Genomic DNA, 27,332 nt, shown 5'->3' with positions numbered 1-27,332 from the left:
GTTTATGTTTACAGTCAAAAAAAGTCTGCCCCTCTGGACCCAAGTCTCACAAGGAGTGCTTAGGTGCCCCAAGTGTCACCTCTTGATATCACTTAGGTTCCAGGCATGCAGAGAGGGACACCCTAGCCAGGAGCTGACACCAGCCCTGAACAACATAGACTCAGGACCGCTTCTCCAGCTCTGGCCTGAAGACCTCCACCAGTCCTTCCACATCCCCAGCCCCTCCGCACTAGGGACCCTCTGCCCCCAGAGGCTCTTAGATCAGACACACAGCAAAGCCAACGTGCCCACCCTCCACGCTTCCTTGAACCCTTCACTGGATTCCCCTCAACAACCATTTCCTAGCTTTCAATCAAATTGAGTTATTCAGATTTGGCCTTCTTAGCTAAATGTGGTAGAAGATAAAGACAGATGGTCAGCAGTGTGAGTCTGGGAGTCCTGAGACAGCTTAGCCTGCTCCTGGCTCCATGAACCTGAATACCTGGAAGCTTAGTTTTCTTATTTCAAAGATGGGGCAAACTATGTCAGTGGATCACTACACAGATAATGTCTTATAGAAATATACACTTGAAACTCACATAATCTTATTAACCAATATGACCTCAATAAATTTAATTTAAAAAAAGAAAAATAGTTTTCTTGCTTGTTTGTTTTGTTGATTAGGTGTCACTTATAGGTGAGATCATATGGTGTTGTTTTTCACCAACAAGCAAGCAAAATATGACTAGAGACATTAAAATAAGCAAAAAACTGACAGTAATGAGAGGGGAGATGGGAGGGCAAAAACAAGGGAAAGAAGGGTAGGGGTCACCAAGAAACATGTATAAAGGACCTAGGGACCAAAGCCAAAGCAGGGAAGTACTGGGGGGGGGGGCGGGAAGTGGTGGCGGGAAAATGGAAACAACTGTACTTGAACAACAATACAAAAAAATGAAAAAAGAAATAAGTAAAATAGAAATAAAATTTTACAACAACACCAAAAAAAACTAAAGGGGCAAAAGTTGTGAAGCATCTGTAAATCCTGAAGTCATATAATAGTTAGTTGTTATGTTTCAGAGTTATTAGTATATGTGATTAATTTATAGACATTTGGCATCTAAGGCTCCTCCTCACAGATGCTTAGAAGGTGGCCTCGGAATCCGAGCCCTTTAGCTGTGGCGCATCTTCCTCTGGACAAGTAAAGCTCTGCAGTACGGTGGGTAGACCATTAATAGAATCCAAAAATGTATATTGCAGGGGTCCCCTATGTTTAATGAGGCTGTTCTTGAGACCCTTCATATAATATCATATAATATAAAGTAATTCTAGTACAAAAAGTCAATAGCTAATATACATTATGATGAAGTACTCAAGAAAGAGACAATAAAAAATTAACCACTATTAACACATTTTCCAAACCAAATCAACAATGTATGTAATACCCATGCACAAATATGCTCTCACCTGGAGCAAAGCAATGCAGTGCAATCCTAGGAAGCCTACTATAGTTTTAACTATAGTTAGAACTGTAGTTTAACTATAGTGCAATTTTATGACACAAACCTTTAATTTCTAAAGATCTTCAAAGTATTTCTCTTGCTTCCTCAAATGCAAAGACTACCTCATTTCCTCTAAATTGTTTTTCTAATTCTGTTCAAGAACATCAACTTCATTAAAACTTTAAAGACTTAATCCTGAGTCCTGGCTGGATGAGGTCTCTGTAAGATGAGAGAAATCAGGAGATCACAGTACCTGCTATTTTATAATGTCCTTACAATAAAAATTTAATTTCCTGATGGAAATGTACTGTTGTAGAAAAAAATATTTTAAAAAGTGCAAAATACCAGTTTAACCCTGAGGGTGGATTTCTGAAGAGAAAAGCTTGTTTTCTTTTCTTTTTGTTTTGGTTTTGGTTTTTAACAAACATCAAGCCAAATATCATCTGACCAAGCTGACCGTGTAGTTCAGACATGAGTCATACTTTTAAAAGAGGAAATAAAAGTGATTGCTATACATGTAACACATCACTTGTTACATGAATCTATTCTTGATGTATATATGAACCAAAATTATTTCAGTTTATAAAAATCTAATTATATTCCATAGGTCACATGAGTAAGCATCATTTCCCCATTTTCATCAGTTTTCTTCTTGATATTCTGTGATGTTCCTTCATCTATTATAATGGATGTGTTTGATAATAAAATATTGACTGAGAGTGCCATTGAGTAGTGTACATCTACCAAAGCAATTTGGAGGAATACTGACATATTCCAAATAACCACAACTTTTATAACACTACAAACATGAACTCAGAAAAACAGACAATGAAAAGCAATAAAATTTAGCAAAAATGATAATGACTTCTTTGATTTATTGTATCCACCCAATGTAAATATACTGCATCCTTTTTCAAAAGGGATGGGAATATAAAACCAAATACTTCAGTTATGAAAAACATCTGCTTTACTTAGGCAAGGGATTTTCCCTGGTTGTTGATTTTTTAATGCTCTGGTTTGAGAGGAGAAATTAAATTTTATAGAAAAATAATAAAAACACAAAAATCACTTCAAAGGCATAGTTTTAGGTTTATCTAGTTGCTCTTTATTTTTAGAGAGCCACTCATTTGAAAAATGAGAGAGTGATACTGGATGACTTCCCAGGTTCATGGCCACTCTGACATTCAGAGACTACAGTACAAAAACCTTTCCCTTCTTGACTGTGAGTGTTAAACATTACCTGTAGTAATGTCAGAGTCAGAACATAAATAGCTTTGAAGTCAATATTTTATACAAGTATTTCTAGTCAAGAGTAAAAAAATGTAGGAAATGTGTAAGCCATGTAATTCACATAGCCTAGATACACGAATAGCCTAGTATAGCCTAGTACTAATAGCCTAGATATAGCAAATTAAGTGGCATCAACATGTAAGCAAATATTCTAACAGGTCTGGCTCGTACAGGTATTTCACACATAAATAATTACTCAAATAATGACCATAAGAATGCTTCTTTCTTCATTAGAAAGCACACAGAAAAAAATGTTCTAAGGCTTTTTTATGGTTCAATGACTTCAGCCAATTTGCCGGTTTAAAGTCTCCCAACATTTCGTTCCCAAAGAGCTATGTATGGTTCACACAATAACTAAGGAGCTCACTGTTCCTGTGCTGTGTGTGTGTCCTCACAACTGGATTTACTGCTGTAACGCAGCTAGCAAAGGAATGGTCATTCTAGAACCCAGTTGCCTGACTTAGCCTGTGCCTCCTTCCACTAACCTCCTCTATCCTGCCCTATTCCTATTCTTTTAAAAAATATTTTAAAGACTTTGTTTATTTATTTCTAGAAAGAGGGGTAGGGATGGAGAAAGAGTGGGAGAGAAACATTGATGTGTGAGAGATATACGGATGGGTTGTGCCTCGCACGCCCTCAACTGGGGACCTGGCCCAGGCATGTGCCCTGACTGGGAATCAAACCTGTGGCCTTTTGGTTCTCGGGCCAGCACTCAATACACTGAGCCACACTAGCCAGGGATCCTATTCTAATTGCAAAATAATAATGACAACAACAAAAATAATCCCTGATGGTAACAAAAATAAAAATATACATTGTTTTCATCCTTTGAGAAAAGATATTTAGTTCCTCTTCATATCACATTTTTGTGTTGTGTTACAAAGAGCCAGGTAAGAAAAATCAGTTTGATCTAGTTCACGTCCCGATTTTGCCACAGTATGGTTGTGCACCCTTGTATGTTGTGTGTTGGTTGTAAACCACCAACCCTGACTCTAGGATTTCTCACCCAAGTAATAGTTTTACTGCACAATCCAGGCTAAGTCACAAGCTGTGCTCCAGGGATGCCATGCACAGGGTATCTGATGTGAGCCATGGCCTTGAAACTGTGTGATGTGAGGTCCACCCTGCTGGTTCTCACATTTTCATTCTGCATTGTCATGATTTTGAAATCTGAGACCTTTACCATGTAATTTCAGTCTTCCCACCACATTTATAAAGTCTCAATATTATACATACCAAAACTTGATGAGCTAAAAATAAGAGGCTGAGAGATATTGAATGCATCAGACCTGAAATCAGAAATACAACCATGGCCTTGCCCATCCAATACCTGACTTAGTTTTATTGTCTCAGCCTCACTCCCTGGGAAGTCTGGTCAAAGGAACATGACCACTTTGCCATATGTGACTCAGTCTGGATTTCACAAGGATATTGTTTAGAAGGGCTAGTGAGTTCACGAATAATTCAAATATTAAGCGAACATAACATCAAAGTGCTTATAAAACAGATTCCCTCAAATAGTTTTTCTTTTTGGTATTTAGCAACTTCCTCCCAATCCAGTTAAAGAATCCTCTCTGAAATTGAGATGTGGAAGGTGCTATCTTCTTATAAATAGGCTCATCCCATGCTATGTGAATCATGGTTGCTGACAGAAAATCAACAGATCAATTATTTGGCTTTGTTAGTAACGATAACAGCACACTATCATCTTCCCAAAATGCTCTTCCATACCCCACCCTCCCATTCTTCCGCTAAGCTAAGCCTGGGCAACCTGAAGACCCTTGTGTGCAGATACGTGCGCGCTGCCTTTGCACTGCGCCGGTCTTAACAGGTACTGTCAACTTTCTGCCGGATTATTACTGTGACACCTCAGCTAAGGGAAGTCACCAGTCAGGATCCTCTCCGCCAAGATGTACACTGAGTACATGAAAAAGAGGAGTAGATTCAATGAACACAAGAAAACAATAAACTCAGCAATCCCTTCAAATTCTCCTAATGAGGTGCTAAGAGAAGGGCCACGGGAAGCTATTTCCCTGTGCAAAATTCAGCCATGCAAATAGCTCATCTGCAAATCAACTTGGACAAAAGATCAGGTGCGTTTATCTTATCCATGCATAAATACAATCCACCTGTCATTTTTATTACTTTGTTTTGAACTGAGGAGGCTGAGTAGGGTCTATTCACAAGTATCACATAATTATCCTAACTAGAGTATAAGAACATACTTCAGACACGGAGACATGGGTCACATTGAGCCCAGAGGCTTGAAGTTCCTTGTAGACTATTTAAGCCCTGAGAAAAGATGGCCCCCAAAACAATCACTGCACAATATCAGGAAATTTATTTTCCCCTAATGTGAATTATTTACTGTGCAGAGATAACTCTAGTTTTTGCATAAATCTTCACCATGTGAAATAAACAGGTTATATTAATTGGATGTAAAATAACAGAGACTTTAGCGGCTCTTGCTCTGGGATCATAATGATTTGTTTACTCCTAAAATTTACTATTTTATAAACATCACAGAGGAAGAAAGTGAGTCCATAGGACAGAAATAATGTCATGAAAACCCAATGGAAACATAAGATGAGATGGCTTCTTCGCAAGAATTAATCCCAAATTTCTAAACTAATTCTAAGTCCCAAGTGTCCAAACTTTTCAAGTGCTTTCCTCACCTGAATGACCTCACTCCTGGAACCCAGGAGAACATCACAGAGTTGCAAAGACACCAACCTAAACTAGTTAATTAGTGACAGAAGGAAAGACTTCTTTCTAGACAGTATTTCCTTTCAGCTGTCCACTGTAAGGAGAGAATATCTGCAGCTTGCAAATGACTCTGCCCACCACAGCCAGAGGATCAATAAAGTCTGTGGAAGCACAGACCTCGGCAATTCCGCTTTCATCCTCTCCAGCTGGGACGCTGGCCTGCCTGAGCTGGGAATAATCACTCTGAAACTCAAGGGATCCAATTTCCCTTCGTAAACAGACACACATTATATACCAGCCATTTTAATTAAAGGCCAAATAGGAGAATCAGCTTCAGAAAGCCCATGCCAAAAAAACATCTCTAATAAGTCTAAAGTTTTCCTTACCCTCCCCGAAGCCAAACTGCAGATGCTGTGTGCTTCCCTTAGTGTCCCAAAAGTAAGTGTGAGTGTTCAAAGAATGGGAGTGACAGGAGGGAAATGGCAATGAGCAGAGCCCTCAGAAACCATGAGAGTACTTGGGGTAGAACATGGGAAAGTGAGGTCTGTGTAAAAGGAAATGAAAGGGCATGTGGGAAACTGGGGAGGTGAGAAATTGATAGGAAGGTCTACATGACGCAGTATCATGTGTTGCTGGAGGGGGAAGAGTTAGAAAAAGAGAATAAATGTAAGTTTGGTGTCTACTAAGTGTCTAGTATGTATGAAGAACTATTAATATTAGGAGAGCTATACAGAGAATGGGGCTTATTTATATTTAAGTCCTCAGTGGGTAATATAAGTCCTGGATGGACGGTTGGATGGATGGACAGACTGATGACGGACAGATAGGGGACGAGAACGAACCAGGCAGTCCCTGCCTTCAAGGACTCTACAGGCTGTACGGGGCTACAAACGCCCTGCGTGTAACTCTCATCCTAGGCGAACCATAGTTACATCAAGGTATAAAGTGTTTTCCTAAATGTGGGACGAGAAGCTATAAACTGACAGAGGGCGACTGAACAAGGTGTAAGAAAGAGGGGGGTGGGGAGTGAATGCAAGGGAGTTCCTGGTTTTCTTCCCTGGGTGCTCCCGGGTGATTCGAGGAAGGGGAAAGGGATGTGAGCTTCAGGGGAGCCCATGGTCCGGGCTTCTACTGACCTGGTCTCCGCCTCACTGGCCTCTTGCGGCCGCTGCAGAAGCGCACTTTGCTGAATACCCCGAGGACGTGCCTCTCGCACAGGGAGCGCCCGTCTTTGCTGGGGCTGGAGCGGCGCTTGGAGGCCGACACCCGGTCGCTGTTGGACTCCCTCGCCTGCCGCTTCTGCCGGATCAAGGAGCTGGCTATAGCCGCAGCCATAGCTGCTCAGCGAGGGCCACAGGCCCCGGGCTCCACTGCGCCCTCGGATCGCTCTCCACCGGGGCGAGGGCAGGACCTCGGCGGCCTGGAGGGACAGGGCAGGCGCGGGAGGCAGTGCTAATATTTGAAAAGGCTGCAGTTCTGAAAACCCGGCGCCCACAAGGTTAGTCAGAGTCTGGGCAGCGGCGACAAAATGTGTGAAAATCCAGATGTAAACTTCCCCAGCCGCTGGCGGCGGGGGCGGGGCGCTCCCGAGCCTTCCTGTTAACTCGACTCTTGCACCCCAAACTTGCACCCTAAGGCGATCGGCGTCCAAGGGGCAGTGGGGAGTTTGGTCACACTGCCTTCGGAGTACCAAGTAGAAGGGGAAGAAGGTGCCCAAAACAACAAGCCGTGCCCCTGTTGGAGAGGCGCAAGCGTTGTAAGGTGTCCAAAGTATATCTACACCTACATCATACAAAACCCGTTTACAAAGCAGAGTCTGGACCACGGCGGGTAGCGTGCCCCCGGTAGAAAATACTAAAAAGTGAATAAAACGTTCCTTTAGAGAACAAGCCACCAACCGCAACAGAGAAGGAAAGGCAGGCAGCAATTTAACTCCCTGCGGCCCGCAGTTCTGGAGATTAGGCGGTCCTTCCCGGCGGGGCGAGGTCTACGGATTGCACCGCGCCGCCCGCGTCCTCCGATTCCGAGGCGCGAAGTGGGAGCGGTTGGCCGGAGTCGGGGAACGGGCGTGGGGTGGGCGCAGCTGTTTCCAGCTGCGGGAGGGAGCGCGGCGCCCCGCGGGCAGCACTGCAAAGAGAGCAGGAAGCGGGCGGGGGGAGAGAAAGAGGGACTGGCGAGGAGGGAGGGAGGGAGCGAGCGAGCGAGGGAGGGAGGGAGATCCTCGAGGGCTAAGCTGCCCTTTGGGAGAAACCCCGGCGGGCGGCGGGTGCAGGGGATACCGGGGTCTCAAAGAGCAGGTGTTCTTTCTCTTTCCGCTTGCTGTCTGCAGGAGACGGGCACAGTTGGTGATTATTTAGGGAATCCTAAATTTGGAATGACTCAGTAGTTTAAATAAGCCCCCTAAAAAGGCAGCGATCCTGAAGGTGTCCTCTCCAGCTCGGCGCCCACACGCCTCTAACTGGAGCTCCCCGCCATGGTCCAGCCGGGCCGCAGCCCAGAGCCAGTCTCCGTGCAGGCTCCAAAGGGAGCGAGAGAGCAAAGAAAGAGAGGGCGCTCTGGCGTGCTCTCGATCAGGTCATCTCCGCGCCCCCCGGCCCCCAGGTTCGCGCCGCCCGGCAGTCGGTAGCTCACAGGCAGCAGATCAGATGGGGACTACCCGCCGGACGCGAGGCCGACCGCTCAGTCCGGCGCGACCCATTCCGGCTGGGGAAGAAGTGACCGGCTCGCTGGGAACACCCGCGCGTCCGCTCGGGTGGGGCAGGGGCTGGCTGCGGGCGACCTCGGCTGGAGGTGGCTGCGGCTCCCTACCGGAGCTGCCCACCATGGTCCGGTGCTTGGGGCGCAGGTGGGGCCTTGGGGCCGCCCGAGGCAACTGCCGGAGGCAGCGGAGCGTCCAACCTGGGTCCTTGGGGCCGGATGCAGACTCTGGGGCCCCACAGGCCCGGAGGCAGGTGTGGGCTGCTGGCAACTCGCTCAACTTGCGCGGGCGGCCGCTCAGAGCCACTGGCTAGCGAGACGCCCTCCGTTGCCGACCCAGGCCCGGGAGGGGGCTTTCAGGTTGGATTCCCATTCATGGGCTCCGGCTCTGGGAGCGTAGAGCCGAACCAGCTCCCGGGTGCCATCACCGCCTCCCAGCCGGCTCTGCACGCTGGGCTGGAGCGCTAGCTCCTTAAGAAACTCCAGGCGGAGACGACCGCTGCCGAGATGGTTGTGGAACCGAGAGCGGGTGGCGGTGGGAGTACCTCCTGCGCTGCCAGCCCACCCTCCAGAGAGCTCCAGAGCGCCCAGGTGGGGCCAGGTGGGGGCCCGGCTCCTGGAGCGCAGGAAGAGCCCCGCGCTCGGGTCCTCCTCCCCTCCTTTGCGCCCTCTGCTCCCAGACTCCCTCCTCCTCCTTCCTGTCACCCCTCTCCTCCTCTATCTTCTGTCTCTCCCCTTTTCTCCTCTCTACGCAATCCTACGTGATTGAGGTTTGGATGAGAAATGCTCAGGCAGAGCAAGGGAACTGCAGCTCGGGGCTGCTCTGTCCAGTCCCTCCCCCAAGAGAAAACACTACACAAACCGGTTGAAGTACCCTGAGCGTCTGTGCAAAGAAGAGGTTAGGGGTGGGGGAGCTCAAAGAAGGCAGTCCGCCCTCTCTCCAATAACCTGGAGCAGAGAGAATGCTCTGTTTAGGGAGGAAGACAGTGGACGCTGAAGAAAGTAACAGCCTCTTGGGCCGTGAGGTTGGTCCCCACTTCTAGGTCAATTCTGGAACAGGAAAAAGTGTTTCCCCTTCCTTTAAACCTAGATTTCTTGGTTCTATCTGGAAAGCTGCAAAACAGACTCAATCTCTAAAATGAGGGACCAAGTGAGCACCCTGCGCAAGGGAGAATGGAGGGAAGATGAGAGAGGGTGACTGTGGGCAAGGACAGTCAACAACATGCTTTGGGTCAGGCCTCCAGGAGTGCCTGAGGTGACTGCTGGATGTTACAGGAAACTCGGCAGAGGAGAGAGTGTCACCCAGGTTAAAATGCAGCATGAAAGATCCTGGAAATGCAAAAGGTGTAATCATCTTCCATTCGTGCCAAAGCCTAGAAGTGGGTATCGGTTATATTTAAACTCTCTGTTCAACTTGTCTGCAAATATCCCTAATGCCTCCTGGTCACAGAAACCTGGCTAAGTGTCAAGGGTAGCGCCCATAGATTACATGGAAGACTTCCAAGCAGAAACAGGTGTATGTTGGAACCACCCTAGGAGAGGGCAAGAAAAACACAGGCCCTGAGAGGTACTGAAAATGGATGTGGAACCTGGAGATGCTCTAGGAAGTCTCTAGACGGAGTCACAAGCTTGTGGACTTAGCAGGATTTATGGGGCAGACTGCTGGAAGGAGGATTAAATAGCAAGGTGCCGGCAAGGGGGGAATCCCAGCTGTCACTGGAGAGCACACATCCCCTGAAGCAGTTTAGTTTGTCTGAATCAGGATAGAGAACTTGGGGTTTGAATAATATAGAACAAAACAGGTGAATGCATTCTCAAAAGTGCACCTGGATGGGGCAAGTGGGTCATCCCTTAAAATCAAGGTGCATTATACCACTTATGCAATGTTCACATTCCATGGGTAAAATTATTTTTCTTTCTTGGCTACCAGAAGACCTGTCTCGTTCTTGAGTAAGGCAGGCATTCTTGAGGAAGGCAGACAGTACCAGTTGGCTTTGGGGACTCCTTGCCTTTTTCACTAAAAAAACCCCAAAAGAAAAAGGTCAGCTAAGGTGAGGAATCTAAACAAATAGGCAAGGAGTGGGTGTACAGTGAGGCCTTTCTCATCAGTGATAATGAGAAAATCATTGCTAAACTCTGAGTCTCTTTCCTATGCTCAGAATGGTGACAATCATTCCCATCCATCTCACAGTGAGCATTTGGAAAACTGGGAAATACCAGATGAGTGAAAGAGATTATGATGTTTTTTAAAGAAAATGCATACTATTCCTCTCAAATGCTTTTTAAAATCAGATTCCTGATGGTTTCTCTGAACATGAAGGAGAAATCTTTATGAGTAGAACCCATAAATTTGACTTTTTAACAAGATTTTCAGTCATAGTGTAAAAGTTTAACACATATATTCAGTGTAGATAATACTAGGAGGGAGAGATAAACTCGGACTTTCAAAATCTAACACATTTCTCCAAAATTGCAGTTCCCCACCCTGCTCTGCCCTCCACTCAAAAAAAAAAAAAAAAAAAAAAAAGAAGAAGCAGCAGCAGCAGCAGCAGCTCTGGAAAGAGGAAGAATGTTCTCTAGTCTTTTGGTGTGTTGATTTTTTTCTGTGAGGTTATGAGAACTAAGGATATTTTGATGCAGAAAGTAACAAACGTTGCAGTCATATGATAGAAGAGGTCGATGGGAGGAAATATGGAAATACAGGTAACGGTGGCTGTTGGAAGTTCTCTCTGTCTTCACATGACAGCATCATGTTAGGTATTTAAGGAACAAAATGGAAACAATAAATGCCAGCATTCCGAGAGCAGCATCGTTCCCATCTTTAAATCTCTATTAAAAGAACGTGCTGATTAGACACAAAGACTTCACCTTTTCCCTTGCACTCAGGCAGCTACTGTTAGAGTGACTTACAGCTGTTTGGCCCTCTGAGTCTTCCTCAGCTTCATTTCCTCCATCTCCCCAATGAGAGAAAGAGGTAAGGGCAGGGAACTTTGAGGAGTTATGTAGGACCTATGTACAGAGTCATTGAGATTAGAAGCAATATTTAATTTTTTATATCCACAAATCCATAACTTTCTTCCCTCGGCCATTAAATCTCATAAGTCTTCCTCCATGGTTACTGGGATACTTCCAATATCTTTGCATTTTAGGGTCAGGAATGAGATTAAACCAGCCCACTGGTGATTTAGGTAAAGCAATCGGGTTATTTTAAAGGAGAATATCCCAGGGATAACAATGCTTTGACTTTTCGGCTACCTTTCTTTGCAAAAGTTGAGAATTTCCTTTTATAATTCTGAAGATAGCATGAGCAGAAATAATTTAAATTACTTTGGAGAAAGTTGCCAAATACACATTGAAAAGATAAGTATATAGTTATATTTATATTTCTGACCTCCAAGTAAAACATGGACAGTCTTCATCATCTCCATATTTAAAAATAGTGAACGCAGCATTTAGTAGTCTTTCCCTCATTCACAGGCCATGTTTCCCAAATCATATTATTAGGACCATTGTAGTCATTCACTTGAAACTGAACTGGGCATAGATTGCATCCAAGGCTGTTTTGGTTACCAAAGGTAACTCTGTGCACTTCTACATTCTCCCTGCCCTTTGCAAGCTTACAGTTCATGCCATCATGACCTTATTTGTCTCTTAATCACCCACTAGCTGTTTGCTACTGGACAAGTTATTCAGTCTCTTTTTGGTACATGTGCAAAACACATCAGTGAAAATGAAGCTAGCAGTACCTATCTAAGTAGGCTACTGCAAGGCTCAAAGAATGTAAAACATACCTTGTAATTCATACACATCATCATTCACTCCTGGACATAATGCATTTAATGAAGGCTAGAAATCAACTTGAAATGAATGATTAACCTTGACTTTGAATGGCAAACAAAATTTTCATTAGTGGAATATTGTCAATGTCCTTGTCTGTTGGGAACACAAAGGAGCCTAGCTCTGCTCATACATCATCTCTCTCTGAGACCAGACCCCTGACCCCAAGTCTGGTGAATAATTAGCTCACTAGGCTCTCACACAGCAGGCTTGATGGGCAGAAGACCTCCATTCATTTTTATCCCATACAGTAACTATACTTACATTTTCTTTCCTCTGCCGGATTGTCAGTTAAAATGGGTCAGCAAGAGCACAATTACTTTCTAATAATTTTGGAATTCCTTTGTACAACAAATTTATTTATGGTGCCTTATTCAACAGTTCGACAATTGAATTACATATTAACATATTACATATTACGTATTACACATTACATAAACATGTTATATGTTTCCCTCCGGTTTTGGTTATCTCTCCAAACAAGAAAGACAATACACTAATTCTTCTTCATAACACACATTAAGGGCGGCATCCTTTTAGCTGAAATAGAGAACTCGTCAGTGTCTTAGAGCGTGTCTCTTTTGATGAGAAATATAAGATATAACTAATGTGAGCCAATGCTAAGCTCCCTGCATCATTCTAAGTGCACTGCAATTATGTATACACTGAATCTTTATAACAACCCTTTTGAGGTAATTTCTGCCATTATCCTCATTTTATAAATAAATAAAGTGGGGCACGGAGAGGTTAAGTTGCTTTATCAAGGTCACCCAGGTAAGAACTGGTAGAGTTCAAATGTAACCCATGTAATTTACTTTTGGAGCTTTCTTTTAATTTCTATGATACACTTGAAAGAGACCAACATTTGCCACCCCAAAACAGTCTTCTAGGGTATTGATCTTAATGTGATAATTAATAAACAAAAGACTCAGACAGAACATTTTCCCCATTTTTATCCCTACTTCCTGCCCAAACGCTGATCCAGGAAGGAAATATTATCATTTTCACTTTAGCCTAAATTGAATTAACTATGGTGGACAGTAAGGCTCCAAGCAGGGACCTGATAACCAGATCCCCTCTCTGTTCCATTGTTTCTTAATTGCCTAGCAGGAATTTGTTACTCTCTCACCACCCCAAATTGTCCATTTTCACTTTTGAACTCTAAGAACACTTCCCCCACTTTTCTCATGTGTCCAAATTGATATAAAAAGGACTGTCCAGAAAAAAAGCCCAGCCATCGTTAATATAACAAGAACAGTTTGCATGACACCAATGTAACCTATCAGTGAAGGAGAGTGGACTGGACTGTGCATGTGTGAACAATGACGACTTCACTGTACCAGGCAGTGGGGGAGGTAGACGCCACTGAGTGAGCATGTGTACTGTGTGGCTGTCACATTCAAAATGACTGAGCAAGCAGAGCAATAAATCTGCATCAAATTTTGCATTAAGCTTAAACATTCCTCCACAGAAACTATTTGGATGATTCAGAAGGACGCAACTATGGGCAAATGATGACGACCAGCTTCATCACGACCATATACCCACTCACACATCTCATCTTGTGCAGAGTTTTTTAGTAAAGCATCAAATTGCCCAGGTGACTCAGCTCCCTTACAGCCAAGATTTGATACCCTACAACTTCTGGCTTTTCCAAAAACTAAAATCACCTTTAAAAGGGAAGAGACTTCAGACCATAGATGAGATTCAGGAAAATACGAAAGGGTAGCTGATGGCCACTGGGAGAACTGGTGAGATCCCAAGATGCCCACTTTGAAGGGGACTGAGGTGTTAATTGTTCTATGTACATTGTTTCTTGTATCTTGTATCTTCTTCAACAAATGCCTCTATTTTTCATATTATATGGCTGTATACCTTCTGGATAGACCTTGTATATACCTAATGTTATCTCACTGGTTTTGGTATTTTCATGCTTACATGAATACCCTGCATGCTTATATAAATTCCCTACATGCATGTATTAAAATTTGATTTTCTCCAATTAATCTGTGCTTGTTGACTAGAAGAACTTAGAAGGTGGAAATAAAAGTATTTGTTTAGCTGCCACTGTATATAAATAAAAAAATGGTATCATGAACAATTATACTAATGTATTAGAATTAATAAAGAAAGGAATTAACATTTGCATTTATACAGTATTTAAGGTTTTGATGTTTAGTAGTCATCTTCCCATGTATTATCTCACTAAAATTCTCCAAAACCTTGTGAGTAAAGTTAAGGAGATAATAATAACCCATTTTATAGAAAAACTAACACTCCAATAAGTGACGTAATCTCCCAAGGTCACCAAACAGATGAGTGAAGATCTATGAGTTTAATCCAGGCATACTGACTTCGGTGTGTCTCATATCCTAACTAAGATCACATAGAGAGAAAAATGAAAATGTTACCCTTTCATCGACTACTCTCTAGTGCTCCCATAGTAGGGTTTCACATCTGATGAATGACCTTGAAGAGATCATTTAATGTTGGAAGGGAGGGGACCCAAGTGTCCCAAACCTTTTCCCTCTGTTGTTTTGCCTCTCACCCAGGGAGCTAACTAAGGTGGTGGTTGTCCCAGTCTTGGCCACAAGATGGTAACCTTTGGTTCTGAAAGTGTGGCCTCCAAACACTCTCCTTCTTAGTTCAGTAATTCAAGTTAAGCTTCATAAGAAAACTACAGAGAAACTAAATCAAAACACCAATTAGAGAAATTAGCAATAGGATAAAATTATGTTTCCTCCATTTCCATTTCTAAAAAAAATGTACTTTGGTATAGTTTGAACCATATAGTTGGTACTTGGTTATGCTTCTTATCAGTGGTTTGAGGATGTTTCAAAACCTGCCTCAATGGAATCCCCATCATTTTAGCCCTTCTCTGATTTCCACAGTCATCAATCCAGTGACACCCTTATCTGTAGAAGAAACATATGGTTAGAGGAGTCCCATTAGATGTAAAACTGAAGGAAGCATAAAGATTGTCTATTTTGTCTACTTTTCCCCCTCCAGGGCCTGAGATAGCATTTAGTGTATAGCAGATGTTCAATAAGTACTCAAATGACTTAATTTATTCCTCCATCCAACATCTTAAGTTAAAAATGAAAATACTTACTCCAATATCAAGAAGAACACTCAGTTAACTCAAGAGTGGCCTCCACATTTCCAAGTAAATCATTTTGCTTTATCAATACCTCTAACACTATCTCCCTTAATTCTATCTATCTACTAATATCTGATAGCCTGAGAGGGTACACGGTACATAGATTTATACTCTGACTAACCCCCATCACCCAACTTTGGGCTATAGTTTCAGTTCTGATCTCTCTCTCTCCTTCTCCCCCTCCTCTCTCTCTCTCTCACACACACACACACACACACACTCTTACACAAATGAGAGCACACGTTCACAAAAGAGATCAAACAATAGAAAGACATCATATAGAAAGAGCAGTCAATTTTTAAAGTCTCAGAATATTATCAAATGACCTTCAATGGTTTGATAATTTTAAGCCATGCTGTCACCCATCGTTTGGAGCTGCTTTCTTCATGGACCATTCTTGGTTGCTCCCATTTCTAATTTTAGACTCCAAATTTTCAGGGAATGGATTTTGTTGAAATAGCAGCCTCTTACAGCACCCAGCACATGACTGGCACTCAGGCTATATTGTTAAGGTTGTAATAAATTTGTACTTTTGCCCTTTTAATAAATGGATCTGGGGTCTGTGAAAATGAGACAATAAGTGAATGGCCCTGCTGATCCTGTGGTCACGAGTTTTGATACTGAGTAAGATTTTGATGGGAAGAACTGAAATACACACAGTGATCAGTGAAAACTGTCAGGGGAGCAAATGGGAGTTTGAACAAGGTGACATGTAAGGTCATTTATACTTCATGTTTTTAGAATTCTCTTAAAATACTATGTAAAATAGAAAGCATTAGTAATTTAGAGTAAATAGTATTGCCTTGCGTAAAGTCACTGACTCTTTCTGAGCCTAGTCTTATTTGTCTGCAAACTAACTACATAGGACCTAGATAAATTAAAATAATGTATTGAAAAGATAGCACTGGTTTTGAAACAAGAATAAGTATGAATAAGCAAATGGGTGACTGGATGGGTGAAATATAATGGTTCATGCAAAAATCTCTAAATTCTTGTTAGACTAAGCAAAATAGCACAAAATGAAAAATTTAGAAAATATCTGGCAAGCTCTCTTTCAGAATAATGAGGAGGAAAACAAGAAAGTATTCAATTCCAGGATGGTAAATAAAAGCACTTAGTAAAATTCTATCATTCAGTTAACAATCATTCTCACATAAAACATTACCCCCATGCCTAATTTTGCACAATAATCCAGAATATGTAGCAACAAGTAGTCAAGGGGACATTGGTACACATGGCTGTGTGTTTGTGAAATTGAAACCAAGATAGATAGGTAGGTGGGTAGATGATAGATAGATGATAGATAGATAGATAGATAGATAGATAGATAGATAGATAGATGTAAAGACATATTTCACTGCTCAGATGTCCAGAAAAAGACAAGGTTATTGTACAAGCATATTCTTTAAGAGTATTTGAACCAAGAAGGAACAAATAATATTTTTGTAATGTTTTGGACAGGGTATTAGTATTTAAACTTGTGGTGTTATCTAGAAGAGATTCCATGAGGCCATCAGGTCATTCTAGATAATGTATACATGTTGATCAGCTAAAGAACATATGAAAAGAGACTTTAAAAAGCATGTCAGAAATTTGTCTCTGGTTGGCTGAATATGCTAAGACAACAGTGATGGCGAAGAGGTTGAGAGGAAGGATAGGATAGGAACAAGAGAAGAAACTAATATTTACTAGGCAACTGCAATGCACCAGGCACAGTACTGGGCTCTATACACAATAATCCCATAAGACAAACATTATTAGCACATATACAATGAGAAAACTAAAGGTCAGAAGAGTTCATTAGTTGTCTCAAGTTTAGATCCAGTTAATCCAATGTAGCTTAGGTGACTCCAAATCCAAAGCTCTCTTCATTACTGTTTTCAGATGATGCACAGTATGAATTTATAAGAAGAGCATTTTTTATTACTGAAGCATTAAAAGGGTTAAGAGAAGCGATGAGTTAAGGCCACTCAGGATCTAAGTCGGAGACATCACACTATTGTTCCCTAGGGATCACAGCCTCTTATGAAGTCCTAGTTTAATAACCAGAGCCTGGGAAAGAGAAATTGAGGAAAGTGATGCCTATCTTCAAGTGTCTGATGTGTTATTATTGAAAAAAGAATGAGGTATCTTGTATGTCCAGAGGCAAACTTGGATTCAGGTAAGCAGTGATATATAAGGAAGTGCAGACAAACCATGAAATAGGCTGCTTCGCACAATGGGGAATTGAACTGCCCATCATCAGAGATAATCAAGTCAAGATGAGGAGCACTAGGGCAGGAGGAGTGACCCAAGAACTAACAAGGATATTCTGTAAACTGGTTACAGTCAGCACTGCTAGGATGGAGAAAGAATCAAAATCAGTATACACTGCTTCCAAAGCAATACTTGGCAAAACTTTTTTAAAAGAAAGTGAAAAGGTAAGGATGAATGAATGATGAAACTGATTGCTACTTGGAAAAAAATAACAGCAGAATGGAGCAAGATTCAACATTCAAGGAGACTGTCAAGGAAAGCATATCGAGACAGCTCTGCAAAGAAAGTGCAAGGCTAACACTTCTTTTATACGGTACCAATGTGTGTTGCACAGGCTGACGTTGCTGATCAAAGGCTTTGCTTCTACACGAACCATTGAAAAGCTAAAATGATAATATTCCTCCAAGTCGTGGCATTTTAGAGTGAGAAAAAGAAAACATATGAACCTATTAAAATGTAAGTAAGGAAAGCTCCCCAGGAAAGGACAGTGTGAAAAGCCCCAAGGGATTCATCAAAACCACAGTGGATTCTGTGGTCTTTGAGCTTCTAGGTGCCCGTGTAGAAAAGACCCCATAACTGAGGTAAGAGACTTTAAAGTAACCAAAAGCTAATGAGCTTAAAGGTGAACAGAGAACCAAAGGAAAATAGTTAGTAGGGCAAAGAATCATATTAGGAGTTCCAGCAGGGTTCCCTGAATAAATGGTCTTCTGTTGGTAAAATGTGGGCTCGTAACGGAGTGTGAAAAGCAAACACTGGCAGGCCTGGAGTCGCAACCAGGTGCTCCATCCACCATTTCTACTATCAGCAATCATAGACAAATCTGGAGACTCAATTTATGGGGAAGTGAAAGGAATATTTAAATCTGGGTACACACTCACAGCTTTCAACGTTGTGTCTTTGATTTTGTTTTTGAGAAAAATAATAATAATCACAAGGGGAAGAAAACTCAAACCAAGGTGAGAAAACTTACTAAAAACTGAGAAACATTCTTACAAAATGATTTCTTAACTTGATGTTCCAAGGCACTGTGAGGAAGATGGACAAGTGGTAGATGGTGAATTGACAATTGTCACATTGCTGAACTTAGAAATTTTGAAAGACAGCCATGCTGTTTCCTGCTTGACAATTTCTAACTTATTCTAGACACAGTACTATCCTCAAACCTGGAGGCGAAGCACATGCTCCACTATGAGGCATTTTTGAGAAAAAGGTTGCATGTCCACAGAGGGGTCATCTAACCTCTGCATCAGTTTACTCATCTATCGAAGAGAAAATTTTGAAAGAATAATAGATGTTCTACCTGTTTTAAGTCCTCTAGTGGAAGGTTACTTTTGGAAGGGTCCTGGAACCAAGAGTGACATTTAGTTTTAGGTTTTATAAGCAAGAAAAAAATGTATATAATCTAGGTACAGACAATGTTTGCAATGTGATCACATACTTAAAAGAAAGAACATTTGTAGCTGTAGCAAATGCTGTTATGAGGACAAATGACTCTCATCCCAGCAGCACTCTCTGAAGCTGCTAAATTCTCCCGACTCCAGTTCCGACCGGGTCCCTTTATCTCTACCCGAGTGGTGATAGAGGAGAAATAAGAAATGATGAAGTGGTCTGTAGTGGCCAAGATGCCATAATACAAAATAAGGCTGTTCCCATCACATGAAAATTTCAGAGGTGTTTGAGTTTTTCCCCTTCTGTGTAGTATCTTCAATGACTGTCAATAAGCAGTTCTATAATAACTTATATCTAAGAAAGAGATGATTCTACTGTGAAGAGAGTCAACAGGAGCAATTTGTCACAAATAGATCTACTCCTAGCTTGAGCTCGAATCTCATCCTCAGGCTATGTACTCAATATGGAAACTTGTCTCCATTTTCTCATGAGAATATTTTCTCACCCTTTGAGATTAATGAAATGAACGCTAAGATCTCTTACCTCTCTAACATTCTACGATTCTAACTCTAATGTTCACCAACATTGTGTTACTTATATAGAACAACCTAGGATATTTCCTCTTACCTCCCTTCTAACTTCTGGGTAGTTAACTAAAGTAAAGACAGTGATTGGTTAGCCTTTACCTCCTGGCCCACAGCTAGTTGCCCTCGGTCCCCCGAAGAACTAAACTCAACTGGTTATCTTTTATATAAAAGATATAAAACAAAGCATTATTTTATAAATCTGGATAAAAGCAATAATGATTAAAGCAAATATTTTTGAGTGCTAATGATTTATCGCGAATTGGTCTAAGCACTCTGTGTGTATCAACTTACTTAATTCTCACAAGAGTCCTATGAAGCAGGTATCATAATTATCAGTGAAGAAACAGAGGAACAAAAAGTTAAGCAATTTGGCTAAGGTTATAAGCCAGTAAACGGAATGACCGGGATTTGAACACAGGAAGTAGGAGTCTAGCCTCTTACTAACCAGGCACTTCCCAGTGCTGTGGTATTGGTTGGCGGTAGTGGGGGAAGGAAGGGTGATGCGCTGGAGAGAGTGAGGACGGCTGCAGCCCTTCTTCACAGCCCTGCGCGCCAAGAAAAGATGCAGCTGGGCAGAGCGGAAAACCTGACATGAGAAATGCTCTCAACTGAGACAGGCTGGGGGCCTCTCGCAGTCAACCTGCGAGATGACTTTGAGAAAAGTCCTAGCACAGTTTAGGACTGAAGTGTTTTCAATCGTTTGATCTTCACAATAATCCTGCGGGATAAGCACGACAGGGACTGTCATTATTATTGTATTACCTACTACAGCACGCAACATTGAAAGAGGAGTATATTTGTTTAGTCAGGACTTCAATCTGTCAGTTTCCAAAGGGATGTCCTCTTCATGCTAAGACATCGGTTCCATGGATTCCTTCCAGGCCTGACAGTCTCCCTTGATCCACTGAACAAATCTTCCTCTATCTTGCTTTATTGCTCAGTCCAAAACCTCACCAAGGGCCAGGTGCTGGCAGGCCTGTGCTTGCTCAAAATGTTTTACCAGGATTCACGGTGTGGCTGCCTTTGTCAGGCAGAACCCTAGCCATCCGATATCACACTGTCGTCTTGGAGTTATCAAAAAGTAATCCTCGATGCGGGCATGCCCATGAGTTTATAATCCCTGTCACTGCACAGCATCTCACGGTTGTTTCCCTGAAAACTGCAAGCAAGGCTTATTCTGCTTCTGAAGCAGAATCAAGCCTAAATGTGTATCTCACTAATTTTCTTCTTTGTTAGAGAGCCCCCTGTTGCATAATCTGTGTAATTTAAATGTGTAGGGCTTTGCTAACCAGTTCTCCTGAGGCAGTAAAAGGCGTGGAAGACTTACAAAGAATTGTACTGGCAGCATCCATAAAGTGTCAACCTCTGATTCCCTCTTCAGGGGACTCATCTGAGGGAGCCACAGTATCAGTATGCGTCTAGAAGGGTGACTTCATGCAGGACCAAGTCACTAAGTTCTGGGATTTTGCATTTTCATGCATAAGTATTGTTTGCTTATTGATGGAGCTTGGGCAAACAGCTTATCCTTTTTATTGCTTAGGATCATTTGGAAAATGAAAGCAGTAGTCTTTCATTACAAAGACTTAGATATGGGATCACTGAACACAAGGACTGGGCTGGAAGGAATCCTAAGAAATCACCCAAGCCAACGCCCTCATTTTACGGATTATGAAATTGAAGACTGAGAATGACGGAGCATACCTTAGGTCACACACATATTGGTGGCTTAGGCCAAAATGCAATTCAGGCTCTCGGTTTTTTTCAATCCTCGCCTGAGGACATTTTTTTTATTGCTTTCAGACCGAGAGGAAAGGAAAGAAGGAGAGGGAGAGAAACATCGATGTGAAAGGAAAAAACATGGCAACCAGGAGACAAACCCACAACCTGGGTATGTGCACCCTGACCAGTAATCGAACCCATGATCCCTTGGTCTGTGCAACAAGGTTCCTACCAGCTGAGCCACACTGGCCAGGGGCAGGTCAGGCTTACTTTAAAGTCAATAGTCCCTCCAGGATAATATGTGATTTTTTAAATTAAAGACTATATTTTAGGCTTTGTTTTAAAGAAAGACATAAATAAAAATAAACAAATAAGTAAATAAAATTGAATAGATATAGCATACCTCCCATTCAGTCCTCACAAACATCCAGTAAGTTATTTATGTATGTCTATTACTATTATTACATGCCTGGTTTGCATATGCATAAACAGAAGCTCAGACTGTTGAGGGAATGGGCCAAGGTTATGTCTCTGATAAATAATGGCATCTGTACTCTCTCTGATCTGCTTCCTTTGAAATGCTTTATTTCCTTCTTTGGACTTCCCTCATTCTCCCCCTTTAAACCTCACTGTTCAGGTAAAATCGAATATTTATAAAATCTTCACTAAGCCATACTAATGCTTTTCCCCAGATGTACCAGTTAGCAGATAAGGCAGGCATTTCTTCTGCTCTGCCTCGCTGCCCACTCCTCCTCATCCCCTTCATTCAACATTGTTTTCAGATAAAACAGGACTCTTTAGAACCACAAGGATTGTTTTTACTGGTTTATTGCATAGGACAAAGGACTCATAATTCTCCTTGTAACCACAGATGTGTCATCAAGATGCAGAATTCTTTGTGATGCTAATAGAATTTTCTTCACCAGGTAGTATTGCTTGAAAAACATCTGCCGAGGCAGGCCAGGAGTTTGCCTGAGCCGGGAGGCGGGCGCTAATCTTGCCCAGGGATCTCCATCAGGTCACTTCGCGGCAGGCACTGCCTTTAATATATGGATTGGATGCTGCAGCATCTCAGAGTCACATAAATAATTTCTTTAATTAGTTCAACCCTTGTGCTTCTTTGGCTTTGAAGATTAAATTAAATGCAAAATTTGCAACTCATCGCTGGATTGTTTATTAGCCTGTAAATCATCTTTAAAAACAACTACAGCTTAGGGAAAATTCAGTAAAGAAATGAATTTGCCTACATCTCGAACATAGGTAATTTGAATCACATGCCAGGGAAAGAGAGTTCCCACATAAATACCCATGTTTGTTCTATGTAACAACTCACCTCCACTATATACATAGAAAATGTTGCATATGTATAGCTTTATGTTATACACATAGATATATGTAAATTTTATTTGCTAAGGTAAGGACACTGAAGGAATGAAATGTGTTCTATTGCCAAGTTTTATACCGAAATATTCATTTCTCTTTCCTTCTACATCTATCTATATCTCTATTTTTACTTATACATACATTTTCTCTGTCCCACCATTCCTCGGTTACTGGGTACTTACGACATGGGGGAAATAGAATAAGACACTGCTTATCCCCACATAGAACTTACTATCTGGTGGGTAAGCCTGATATTTTATGTGAGAACAGCCAGAATGAAACACACACCTAAGCAAGGTAGGCTCCGGGCTGAGATGTGCAGGAGAGAAGCCCACTCCTCTCCACTGGAAGAGACTGGGCACAGTTTCAACAGGGAGTGACATGAGAACTACACACTCAAGGAGAGCAGGATGTGGTCTCCCCAGAAAGGAACTAATTGGAACGGCCTTCTAATGAGAGAAAAGAGAAGAAATGTCACAGAGGCGCTGTGACAGAGACCGCCTCGGGCACATTATTTTATCTTATGTGCCAACCTCATGATTAATAAAACTAAATTGATTAAACGAAATGGAGAATTAATAAGCAGTGTTTGAAGAGTGTTGACAGTTCACTGGGTTCAGAAGATAAGGAGTACGGAAACATATTGCAGAAATCAGTTTCCAGAGGAAGTTTGGAGACGCAGTCCCTATGGAATGGGATGTACTGCTACGGAATTTGTGTCTCATCTTGAAGGCAACAGAGAGATATTGAAAGTTTTAAAAAATTACTGTGATACAATTTAATCAATAAACTTCTGTGCTCTTGCATCTTTTCATCAAAGCAATTGGAATAAATGTGGTACAACAGTGTTAGTGGTAACCAGATTCAATATATTACATTAAAATTAAACTGAAATATGGAAAACAGTGCAGGGCAGAGAGCATAAGACCTGGATTTAGTCCTGCTTCTACTACTACTTTGCCCTAAGACCAGGGGTGCCTCTTCCTTTCCCTGGGCCTCAGGCCCCCTCATCTAGACAAGAAGGGGGTGGAGTGGGCCCCCCACAGTCTGCCTGAGCTCTGGTGGCCTATGGTCCCAACGAGGCTGTTGGGATGGGGACCTCGGACCCCGACGGCTCCCACACTTCGCACAGCAGGAGGCTGGGTACACTTTGTTGGGTGATGAACCAACCCCACAGTATCTTCTGAGGGAAATATATTATATCCTCTTCCTTGTTCATCTAAAAATTAACAAATAAAGGTATAAAGTCAAAGATGAGGCGGGAAGGGGCTATGGCCTGAATGTTCGTGCCCTCCTCCCCCCCAGATTCAGATGCGGAACCCGAACGCCCAACGTGATGGTACTGAGAGGTGGAACCACTGCGAAGTGACCGTGAAAGGCACCACAGAGAAGCTTCCCAGACCATTTCCTGGGCCGTGCCTTCCACGAGGCACCGTCTACCAACTAGAAAGTGGGCTCTCATCAGACACCGAAACGGTTGGCACCTTGAATGTGGACTTCCCAACCTCCAGAACTGTGAGAAATACATTTCTGTAGTTCATAAGATTCCCAGCTATGTTATAGTATTGTTGTTATAGCAACCCAAACAGACTACAACTGAAAATATATTAGGCTTCAAATTTAGCAATTTGTTCGGCTATTCAAATAGATGTTCCCTCTCACCCCAGACACAGCCCTGTTTCGGAGGATGGTGATCTGGTGTGTACAGTAATAGTCCTTCTTAGCTTTCTAAATTATTTCAGAATTGTAGGTAATAAAATGTGAGATACAAAAGAAAGATGGTAACACCCCAGTAACTATATTAAGAGCTGAAGAGACAGTGCACACACTTACTTTTATCTTTAGCTGCATTTCAGAGAGAGACACTTACATAAGCAGCACAAGTCAAAAGAACCAAATGTCTTCAGAGCAGAAACATGTCTGACTTGTAACCAGAATCCCAAGTTTAAATTGTAATTCTTTAACTAAGTCATTATAGAACCTCAGGTTAATTGCTAACATATTGTACTTTAGCTTGGCAGTCAGATTAAAAATGAGAACAAGATAATTAGAAACATAATTATTTTGAGACATAAGCAAAAAATACACAAATTACTTGGCACGGTTCATGCCACATAGTATGTGCTGAATAAATGGTAACTACTGTTTGGAATGTGACCATCTGGGGCTTTTCAATGACATCTGTAGAGAGCCAGAACAGTAGGTAAGTGTAGCATTTTTGGATAACATGTGGTAATATCCAACAGTCTAGACTCAATAAACATAAAAACACAAATAGTATTTTAAATCAGCAGGGGAAATTCAATCTATAATTTGTCTTATCTGGATGGGAAAAGAAATGCAATTCAAAGTTAATTATAATCAACACAGTGGACATTTTCTTCATTGGGGAAAACAATATGAATAATGGCATGGTGGTTCTCACACCATTTCATTTAATGGTGTGTGTTTGAGAAAGGAAGTGTAAGCCCCACATTGAGAAGATACTGAGTAGCTCTTAGGCTGCTCTGGCTGGCACAGAGCATTAGTGCAGCTAAGACACAGCAGCAGGGAGCAGAGCCCTCCTTTCCATGCAATTTCCAAGAAGCAGAGAGAAAGCCCATTGACTGCAGCCACCTGCAGGGTCGCAGGTGTGGGGCAGCCGGCCTCTTCTAACGCCTGATGGCATCTGAAAAAATACCCCTGCTAATTTCATATTTGTGTACGGCAGAGCACACACGTGAAACACTCAGGTAACTAGCCGCAGAGAATGTCGCAGAACCTCAACTGTGCTCTTCCAACCAAACACACAGGAAGTGAACAGTGTAAAAACTTGGGTCAGGTGGAAAATGTATTCCTTATTCAAGCCCCTCATGGTTCTTCTCAATCGAAACGTCCCCTGTGAACTCCTAACAGACTCCCAACGTGCACACACACGCACACACACACACCCCAGAATGCTAAGGGCTTTCTCATAGCAAAGACAGCATCCTGACTTGCATTATATCGATATGTGTCTTAGTCATATCCTCTCTCAACTACTAGACTGGATTTCCTAGCAGGCAGGGAATCTGAGGTCCTCATTCAGAAGCAGGGGCCCTAATTACAGCTGTGTGGACAGAAGAAACAGGGAGTCGGGAGGAAAGGGGGAGGAAGAGTTCACGTGTATGGAAAGAATAACAAATTACTATGACTCAAAACAACCACCTGATAATGAAGTTGTTTTTTACCCTTCTGAGCCGCCAAACAATTTAGACAGCTCCCTTTTAAAAGGACAGACTATTCAGAATGTTAGAAATTTTGTAAAAAGCAAAGAAAAAGCACCCCTGGAAACACTGCCTGTCTACGCGTCTTCCCCGTGGTTCTCGTAATTGAGCTTCAGGATCTGAGCGAGGGGACTGCAGGCCTGGGCAAAATCCCACACCTCCCCACCTGGGGGCAACTCCGGAGTATGAAACAGTAAAACGTGAGGGAGAAGGCTGGGAGCCCATACCTGTAAATCTGAGAGTCACAGGAAGACTAGGAAGGGATTTCAGGAATCAGTCACTCCAGCAGCTTAAGTTTAGGTGAAGAATCTGAGGCTGTTTCCTTGAATATTTCACATGCCTTGAAATTTCCACAACTCTGCATGAGGCAATCCTCCTGCCAGGACTTACCTCTCCTGTGTCTGTCCCCACTCAGATGGTACCTCCTCTTTGACACCCTGCCTGCTTCTCTTAGTCAGTTTATTAATTTTCCTCCAAGCTCACAATGTCACTCTTACACACTTTAATTTACACTTTCATGTACAACATATATGCTGGTTTTCCCAACTCAACCATGAGTTTCTTTTAGGCAAGAACTATGTTTATCTTACCCACCTGCAAATGCCTGAAAAAAAGACTTCACAGATTGATATTAAAATACCCAAGTTCCCTGAAAGAGCCTGGGGAGGCCAGCATCAGGTTAACCTCTTTGTGAAGCCTAAGACACCTGACTCTGATCTAATGGTCCTCGCTGTCTAGTCATTTCAAATCATAAAATACCTTCTAAAAACCAGGCTTGGGATGGATCATTAAAGAACAGATTTACTTGATGGGAGGGGAAGGAGCTGGTCCTCTATTGTTGTGGACCGCTCTGCCTGGTTTCAGGAATTGTAACTACCCCCCATGGCTAAGGATGAGCGAGTGACCCTCCAGAATGCAAGCCACAGGAGACAAAGCTTGTCTCTGGTAGCAAATGCTGCCTCAGTTTCCTCTCCCTGCCCTCAAAGCTTGGTGGGAAGTTAATGACAGGTAAGAGCCCTCACAGCGGGGGACAACCTGAGCCAGACTCCATCACTTAGGAGGCCTTCATGGAAAGACTTGTGGGGCTGCAACAAAGAGGGAGGAATGGACTCTCACCCCACCCCCAGCTTTGACATAACCTGAGTCCCCATGTCCTCTGGGAGAAGCACTTTCTGGCTCTAATCCCCTTAAGCCTGAATACCTGTTGGGGAGAGGTGCAGCTCCTTGCCTTGCTAGAGCTGATCCCAAGGAAAAATCTGGCATCACAAAGACTTTCTGATAAACCTGTGAAATCTGCTCAGCTAAGAGTGCTTTCATGCATATAAGGGTCCAAGAGGAAATGAGTATGTCTCCCAAAGGTTCTGCAACCCCCTTTCCTGACAGACTCTGACTCAGACTAAGCCCTCAGATTTCTTTGAAATGTTATCTACTGTTTGATCCTTGCGACCCTGTATTCCTGTGTATTACAACCCAATAAAAGCCCCTGGGGGAAGGGGCTCAACCGCTTTTTCCCCTTGAGAAACTGGCGACTGCTCACGGCCTTTTTCCTCTGGGAAACTGGCCACCTCTCCTCCCCAAGCAAATC

At 42.5% G+C, this 27,332-nt stretch overlaps 1 protein-coding gene across 4 annotated transcripts in view; it reads right to left on the bottom strand.

The window, feature by feature from the left end:
• The window catches only part of FGF12 (fibroblast growth factor 12), a 529,784-nt gene that overhangs the window by 246,160 nt on the left and 256,292 nt on the right, over positions 1 to 27,332 (bottom strand). Inside the window, exon 1 of one of the 4 annotated variants that reach the window (XM_037158497.2) lies at positions 6,611 to 8,453. The exons of the other annotated variants lie outside the window; for them this stretch is intronic. Within the exon in view, the coding sequence (XP_037014392.1) occupies positions 6,611 to 6,809 (199 nt within the window). The 5' untranslated portion in view covers positions 6,810 to 8,453. Of the gene's footprint in view, positions 1 to 6,610; positions 8,454 to 27,332 lie in introns of those variants that run through there. 4 annotated transcript variants of the gene reach the window in all.

Source organism: Artibeus jamaicensis, unplaced genomic scaffold (genome assembly GCF_021234435.1).
Source record: "Artibeus jamaicensis isolate MK-2021 breed Jamaican fruit bat unplaced genomic scaffold, CSHL_Jam_final contig_466, whole genome shotgun sequence".
In the NCBI taxonomy this organism is placed as follows: Eukaryota; Metazoa; Chordata; class Mammalia; order Chiroptera; family Phyllostomidae; genus Artibeus; species Artibeus jamaicensis.
Note: the sequence above shows the minus strand (reverse complement) of the source record. Positions and strands in the feature narration are given on the sequence as shown.